The 7,969-nt window shown below is 64.0% G+C and overlaps 1 protein-coding gene across 1 annotated transcript in view; it reads left to right on the plus strand.

The window, feature by feature from the left end:
- PPFIA4 (PTPRF interacting protein alpha 4) overlaps window positions 1-7,969 on the plus strand; it is a 36,670-nt gene that overhangs the window by 10,826 nt on the left and 17,875 nt on the right. Inside the window, exons 4-14 of the mRNA XM_023534781.1 lie at window positions 36-293; window positions 577-651; window positions 872-961; window positions 1,430-1,618; window positions 1,908-2,054; window positions 2,321-2,455; window positions 4,205-4,288; window positions 4,570-4,701; window positions 4,983-5,045; window positions 5,657-5,748; window positions 7,053-7,302. Of these exons, the coding sequence (XP_023390549.1) occupies window positions 36-293; window positions 577-651; window positions 872-961; window positions 1,430-1,618; window positions 1,908-2,054; window positions 2,321-2,455; window positions 4,205-4,288; window positions 4,570-4,701; window positions 4,983-5,045; window positions 5,657-5,748; window positions 7,053-7,302 (1,515 nt within the window). The remainder of the gene's footprint in view (window positions 1-35; window positions 294-576; window positions 652-871; window positions 962-1,429; window positions 1,619-1,907; window positions 2,055-2,320; window positions 2,456-4,204; window positions 4,289-4,569; window positions 4,702-4,982; window positions 5,046-5,656; window positions 5,749-7,052; window positions 7,303-7,969) is intronic.

A 7,969-nucleotide genomic window follows, 5' to 3' on the forward strand; every position in this document is an offset into this window, starting at 1 on the left:
ACGAGGAAGCATTTCAGCCTTTAACAGTGGCATAGCTGGCCGCACTCACGTCTGCCCAGGAACCATGGGGACCCGCTGTCGTCCCTGTGCTCATGCTCACAGCCCCCCTGCTCCCCGCTCCCTGCCAGCTGCTCCTGGAACACCTGGAGTGCCTGGTGTCCCGCCACGAGCGGTCACTGCGGATGACCGTGGTGAAGCGCCAGGCCCAGTCGCCCTCAGGGGTCTCCAGTGAGGTAGAAGTGCTGAAGGCCCTCAAGTCACTGTTCGAGCATCACAAGGCACTGGACGAGAAGGTACCCAGGCTGCCCCCAGCCCGCCTTCCCTGGAGCCTCTCCGTGTCCCTTCCCTGCAGCGTCTGCGTCCTGCATTTGGGGGGGACTGCCTCCTAGCTCCATAACTGGCCCCTCCGACACGGGCCCAGTGGCAGGTGCCACTGTTAGGGTCCTACCCAATTGGCCTTCTCTGTGCCCCACACCCAGCAGCGGCGGACCAAGCCCAGGCTCCCCCAGCCTGAGTCCAGTGAGGTCTGTTTCCCCTCCCTCTCCCCTTAGCATCCTACCTTCTTACCTTGGGCAGGTGCGAGAGCGGCTCCGGGCGGCCCTGGAGCGAGTCGCCACCTTGGAGGAGCAGCTGGCAGGTGCCCAGCAGCAGGTACGCGGCCTGCCTACCCTCCGTCTGCCACTGTGGCTCCCGGGAGCCAAGGCTAGTCCCTCCCTTTGCCCTGCTCTGTGGCCCCCTGACTGGGCTGGAGACTGCTGGCCGAGGGGAGGCTGGGCCCTGTCTGGGAGGCGGGAGGCCCAGAAGGGCCTGGGGAATGTGGCAGGTTCTCTTGTCTTTGACTCACTCACTGCCCTGGGGCTGTGCCCTATAGGTGTCTGCCCTGCAGCAGGGGGCAGGGATCCGGGATGGAGTGGCAGAGGAGGAGGGGACAGTGGGACTGGGACCGGAAGGCCTGTGGAAGGTGGGTCCTGGGGAGGCGCGAGGCCCCCAGGCGGGAGGCGGGGCCCTGCCTTGCCTGGCTCCCTCGGCCTTTCCCAGTGCCTCCCTTCCTGTCCCACCCTGCGCCACCCTGCGCCACCCGTCCGCGGAGGAATCTATAGGTTTTTGTTTTGGTGCTCCATTTGCTGCTAGGCACATAATACACTTGGTCCCATCGACCTCCCTCGTGTGTCCGCTGGCAAGACCCCTCCCCTCCCTGAGCCTTCGTTCCCCTAGTCATGCCCCTTTCTAGGTTAAAAGAGGCTGAGCCAGCAGGTAAAAATAGGGACCGTTGCTTTTCAAGAGACGCACAGGGGAGCAAGGGCATCTGTCGTTGTCTGCAGCGAGCTCTGGAACCAGGGCTGAGTGGTCGCTCCTCCCACCTGCCCGGCCGGGTCGGGGGTGGGAGGCCCTGGGCTCCGAGGGCACGGCTGGCTCGCTGCCCCTGCAGGGTGATGGCCAGGCGGAGGAGCTGCAGGAGCTGCTGGAGAAGCAGAACTTCGAGCTAAGCCAGGCCCGGGAACGCCTGGTCACCCTGACGGCGACCGTGGCCGAGCTGGAAGAGGACTTGGGCACGGCCCGCCGGGACCTCGTCAGATCGGAGGAGCTGAGCGGCAGGCATCAGCGGGACCTCCGCGAGGTGAGCACGGGCCGCGGCGTGCTGGGCGCAGGTATCCAGCTCTTAGGAGGGCAGCTGTTTGGGTGCCCTGGTGTGGGCGGAGAGCTGGGCCCTCCAGGGCCTGGACGTGTGGGACGGACCCTGGGCGGGGCTTACTGGGGGCAGGAGCGGCAGAAGGGATGGGGTGAGGTCAGACTCTGGCGAGCAGCGTGGGGAAGACACAGCCTGCCAGGTGCTGGCCGGAGGGGCAGACGGGAGGGCGCAGGGAGAAGTCGATGACTTTCCCTCCTGTCCCCTTTCTCCCGCCCAGGCTCTGGCCCAGAAGGAGGACATGGAGGAGCGGATCACCACACTGGAGAAGCGCTACCTGGCCACTCAGCGTGAGGCCACATCCATCCATGAGCTCAGCAACAAACTGGAGCACGAGCTGGCCAATAAGGAGTCCCTGCACCGCCAGGTAACGCTCCTTCTGACGGGGCGGGGGGAGCGGCACTTGACCCTACAGTCTCGATTGTGCTGCAGCCTTCCCTTGGTGACCCAGGAGCCCCTGGGGACCTGCCGGTCAGGTTGGGAAGCAGCAAGTTGGGCGCCTTAGGCAGCCAGGAACCACTGTGGTTTCTTGCTGCTTCTCGGCCTGTCACCTGCTCTGTGCTGAGGCTGGGCGGGACTAGGGGCGGCTCCAGGGCCCGCCCCCCCGACTCTCCGCCCACCCCATTTCACTAGTGTGAGGAGAAGGCACGACACCTGCAGGAGCTGCTGGAGGCGGCAGAGCGGAAGCTGCAGCAGACCACGCGCAGGGCCGAGACGCTGCCCGAGGTGGAGGCTGAGCTGGCCCAGAGGATCGCGGCCCTCACCAAGGCAAGTGGCCGGGGCCGGGGGTCTGCCTGGGCACTCCGTTCCTGAGCTCTTGCGGAGCCGGGCGGTGACTGCGGAGTGGAGGTGCGTTGGGCCGGGCGACTGCTTCCCCCTGCGAGGCTCCAGGAAGCACCCTGTGTCTGCCGGTGGGAACAGTGGTTCCTGCCCTCAGCACCCCGCGGAGGGGCGGAGGGCGCGGTCCCATGAGAAGGGTGTAAAAGCACTTCAAGAAGCAGAGGAGAGGGTGCTGCTGCAAGTCATCTTTGTGAGCGCGTCCATCATCCTGGTCGACGCTCCTTTGGTTTGGGTCTGGAGTGGAGAAATCAGGACTTTCATCTCTGGAAAAGTGAAGAGGAGATAGGATTGGACTCTACACTTCCTGAATGGGGAGCGGGGCGTTGCTCAGGCTGAACTTATCTACCTTTATCAAATTGAAGCATTCTAGATCTAGGGACCATCTCTGGTTTCTTGAAGGATGCAGCTTTAGGACAAATACAAGGGAATGTAAATTTACCCAATGGAAAATTAACTTTATGGAGTAGTAGTTCCTGAGAAGCGTGCAGGCTGAAAGCCCGGTTCTGGAAGAGCTGGTGCATGGGCCGAGACATGTGTGGATCAAGCAAGAAGATTTAGGAGTGCTTGCAGCTGGGCGGGGGCTTCCAGGGGCCTCGTTCGGGGTCACCATTGCAACCCCCCAGGGAGAGAAGGAAGCCAGTGGAGCAGGCATCAGGCCCCTGCATGGCACCTTGGGGGCCGTGGGGATGGAACCCACAGCCTGGCTCTACCTCTGTGGACCCAGGACCGAGTCTGCCTCTGCCTCTGATGGCTCTGTGGCCTGGGAAAAGTCAGGCACCAGGGTCGTTGTCTCTATGGTGCTGTCATGGTCTCCATGATGACGGGGTTAGACTTGGTGGTCTCGAAGGACTTTCCAGCCCCTGAGAATGAAGGGCTGAGTTTAAAGTGCTCCAGAGGATGTCATCATGCTGAATGGCCAGCTTTAGCATGTCCCAAAACTGACCAGAAGGGATCAGCAGAAGTGACTGATTTGTTCCAGCGAGTCCTAGTAGGGGGGCTTTAAGGAGGGGCCTCCTGACTGTAAGGTGTGTGATGGTCTGGAATATCTCGGCAGAGGCGACAGGATCTCCACCGCTGGAGACACGTGAACGGAGGGGCGCCGCTCTGCCTGGGCTGGGTTAGTCGCAGGTGTCTGCGAGCGCTGACTGTGCCCCAGGCGCTTGCCGTGGGCTGTCCCCTTCAGTCCCCACAGAGCTGATGGCATCGGCGCTGTTACCACGCACATTTTACAGCTTAGGAAACGAAGGCACGTAGAGATTCAGTAACCGGCCAAGGTCACACGGCTGGGAAGAGAGGGAGCCCGGATCTGAACACAGATGGTCTAGCTCGAATCCCCGCACTCAAGTGCAGGGCCATCTACCTGGAGGCGTGCCCGTGCTTTCAAGGGGAGATTTTCCCAGGAGTGTAGAGGATGCAGTCTCTGAGGATGTCTGAAGGCAGGCCCCGAGCTCCGGGAGTGGGCGGGGCAGCTGGCGTGCTCTGCAGTGCTCGGGAGGGGAGGCCCGGTGATGACAGTTCTGCTCCAGGGTGGCAGGAGGAGGCCTGGGCTTCGTTGGTCCCTGAGACTCTAGTCCCCAGAGACGACTCTGGAACCAGGGTGCATGAGATAGGAGACTCGAGCAGGAGGACAGGTGATCTGCAGGCTGCACTGACTGTCACCTGTCCCCCTGTCCCCAGGCTGAAGAACGGCACGGCAACATAGAGGAGCACCTTCGGCAGCTGGAGGGCCAGCTGGAGGAGAAGAACCAGGAGCTGGCAAGGGTGAGGGCCTTGCTGGGCTTCGGGGCCCTTCTCTGCGCCACCCAGAGCCGCCCATGATGGTCTGTGGATGAGGAAGTAGGAGCTGGGGAAGGGCCTGGCTAGGGACAGAGCCACCTAGGGGTGGGAGGAGGTGGGCGGGAGAGCTGGAGAGAGGGGCCCCCAGGGAAGTTGAGGATGGGACAAGGGAACAGGGTGGAACCGCGCAGGGATGGGCGGCTCCCTGGGCAGGGCCTTGGGGTGGCGGGTGCGGGGGCCAGGTGCAAGGCCGGCTGGCTGTGCAGGTACGCCAGCGGGAGAAGATGAACGAGGACCACAACAAGCGGCTGTCAGACACTGTGGACCGGCTGCTTAGCGAGTCCAACGAGCGCCTGCAGCTCCACCTCAAGGAGCGCATGGCTGCCCTGGAGGAGAAGGTGCCGTGAGGGGGTGGTGCTCGGAGGGGCGGGGCTCCCGGGAGGGCGGGGCTCCCAGGAGGGCGGGGCCTGAGGGGCAGGGCTCATGGCAGGGCAGGGTCAGGGTGCTAGGAGGTAGTCTAGGGGCGAGGTGTGCCTGGGACTGGGGACCAGTGTGCACCCGCCTCCAGTGACGGCTGGAGATGCGAGGAGCTGGCCGCCCTGCAGAGCAGACCAGGGCCAGGTGGGGGCGGGGGGCGGAGCCGGGGCTGGGTCCCTGGCTCACAGCTGTTTGTCCCCAGAACACGTTGATTCAGGAGCTGGAGAGCTCCCAGCGGCAGATCGCCGAGCAGCACCATCACAAGGTACCCAGCCACCGGCCAGCCCGCAGGCCTGGGAGCGTGGCCGGCCGTGTTCCCTGCAGCCGCTGAAACCTGGCCCGGGGAGCCCGTTCGTCAGCCCCTGCACATGCGTTTCACTAACCCCCTAGGGCCCTACCAGTAGGTGCATCCCACCCCCACATAAAGAAGAGACTGAGGCCACAGCTCAGGGCATAGCGTGGGCAGCAGAGCTGTGGGACCCAGTGGAGGACTCAACAAAAAGACTTGGCGAGGCGAGAGTCGGTGGTTCCGGGAGAGGTGGCCGCTGCGCCTGCCTTCGCAGTGTCTGTGATGTCCGGAGGGCACGGGGCCCCTCTACGCCCAGCCTCGCATGCCATGCGAGGTGTGGAGTGAGGGCTCAGTAGGTCCTCCGGTAGGGTCTGTGCTCAGACAGACCGCCCCCATCCAAGCCCCGCCCACTGCTGACCTGCTCACTCCAATTGGACCTCATCTTTCAGTGTGATCTGGGTCTGGCCTGGGACTTTGCAGGGCCCCTTCTGCTTCTCCCCAGCTCTGCTGCCCTCCCTAACCCTGTCTCCCCTCTCTCTCTGTCCCTCCCTGGGCCCTACCCCCCCACCCCGGTCTGCCTGGCACAGGGCCGCCTGTCTGAAGAGATTGAGAAGCTGCGCCAAGAGGTGGACCAGCTGAAGGGTCGAGGGGGGCTGCTCGTGGATGGCAGCCACGCCAGGTATAGGGCACAGGAGGCCAGGAGTGCTGAGGGGGTCCTGGGCAGACCCTGAGGAGAGAGCCTCCCCTGCACTGAAGGACGGCCCAGCACCTCAGGTCCCTCTTTCTAGTCGGCGGGACACAGGCTGTGGAGCTTGGTCACAGGCCGGGCTCGTTGGGTGGCTTGGGCGCGGCATGCTCCTGCCCTGGCCGTGGACACGGGCCGTGGCTCCTGTTTCCTGGGCGGGGCATGCCCGCTCGCGGCCCCCAGCCCCTGCAGTGTCCGGTTTGCTCCGGTTCTGAGCCGCATCTTCAGGGCCTGCAGGGTCGCTGTCTGAGCTGGGGGCTGCCCGGGGAGCGGGCAGCGGAGTTGAGGGGGTGGAAGGAGGCACCAGGGCCCGCTCCCCGTGACGCATGTGGTCGTGGCAGCCTGTCCCTGAGCACCTCCAGGGGTGGTGAGTGCAGCTTCCCACCCGATGCCCCCCTCCAGGGAGCTCTGGGTTTCCCTCCACGTTCTGTGAAGCAGTCGATATTGGACTCAGACCTTGAGCCTGCCCACAGCAGAGAGGCAGGATGAAGGTGACGGAGGCTGAACCAGGTGAACCCACTCGAGGTTCATGCCTCCGGGCTGTTTCCTCCCCCAGCCAAGGTCGCTTAGACCAGAAGCCTCAAGGTTCCTACCCATCCCATGCTGCCCCACCCACCCTCGGCTTGGGCTCGCTCAAGGTTCCAGACTGGGGAGGCACACAGACCTCCACGGGGTCGTCCCTGGGACCCTGTTGCTCAGCTGGGAGTTGGCCCCCGGCAGGACGGCAGGGCGTCCGGTGCAGCATCAGGCCCCTGGGGCTGCCTGGGCGGAGCTTTAGCCAAGACCCCGTGCAGATTACGGGAGGGCCCAGAAAGTTGCTGGGAAGAAGATGCGGGAACAGAGACCCGCAGACCTAAATGGACCTGAGGCGATTGCCCTTCCAGCCTCTTGGCGGCAGGGCCCCCCACACCATCTTGTCCAGGGATGGGGGTCCTTGGCCTGGATGCCAATTTGATGGGAAGTTCAGCTTTTAAAAGCCCTCGGCTGCACCACAAGCCGACTCCTGGCAGTCAAAGGTGCTTCTTATCAATGGCAAGCAGCCTCCCTAGGACGTTCTGGCCAGGAGCATCAGGGGATAAATCGAACTTGCTCGCCTGGCAGCCCCTAAAATGTTCACGATAGCTCTATGTTGTGCCAAGACCCGTCTAAGCTGAAGAACCCCGGTGCCCTGGGCCAGTGGTGTGAGCTGGGGCTCGTCCTCAGGGCCCGTCTTCTCTCCTCTGTCCCCTCTCTGGCAGGTCGGGCCCGGGCGGTGCTGCCGACGTGCGGTTCTCCCTGAGCACAACTCCCCACGCTGCCCCGGGCCTACACCGCCGCTACCCGGCTCTGCGGGAAGAGCCTGCCACGGTGAGGGCTGGAGGGGTGAGTGGGGGTCTCCGGGGAGTTTGGGGTCAGTTGGGCCGTGTGCCTGGCTCCAGTTTCACAGACGGCTGGCGTGTGGTGCAAATCCTTCCCCTTCCCTCCCCTGCGTCAGCGACAGCTGCAGCCGTGGGCCACCATCAGCTGCAGCAGCTGTGCCCTCTGCCTCGGCCTCCTGGCGGGCAGCCAGCCCATCCCTGCAGCCGACTGACGCGTGTGCACGTGTGCACGTGTGCCTGGGGGCACAGGCGTGTGGTCAGAGCCGGGGATTCAGGGGCAGGATGGGACCGGCAAGCTTTCTGGAACAAACGTTATGGTTTCTGGGGCAGAAGAGGGAGGGATGGCAGGTTCGCTGTCCCTTGGGATGGCACCTGACGTTTGCTGAGAAGCAGCTGTGAGTTGGTGCCGAGTCTGCGTGGGGACACCCGAAGGACAACAGAGACGGCCGGTCTGCCTCCTGGCCCCGTAGTTGTTGTCCAGGCCCTGTGCTGAGCTCAGGCCCGTACATGCTGCAGGTCACCGGAGGACAGGGCAGGCAGACAGGAGGACTTGTCCAAGGGGTCACAGTCTGGAGGGGCCTGTTCCTCTCCGCCCCCCTGTTTATAAGAGCTCGGCGCTGCTCAGGGTCCTCAGGGTCCCTGGCCCCTTTGCTTTGCTTCTCCTGGTCATCTGGCTCTCGGCTCGGTACTGTGCTCTCTCCTTTGCTGGACCCTGCCACGTGTTGAAACTGTGGGACAGGAGAGTCAGGCCCGCTTGGACTTCTCTGTTCCCTGGACCTCCTCATCCTTTGTGTTAA

The sequence above is a fragment of the Pteropus vampyrus genome, unplaced genomic scaffold (assembly GCF_000151845.1).
Source record: "Pteropus vampyrus isolate Shadow unplaced genomic scaffold, Pvam_2.0 Scaffold131, whole genome shotgun sequence".
NCBI classification, from domain to species: domain Eukaryota; kingdom Metazoa; phylum Chordata; class Mammalia; order Chiroptera; family Pteropodidae; genus Pteropus; species Pteropus vampyrus.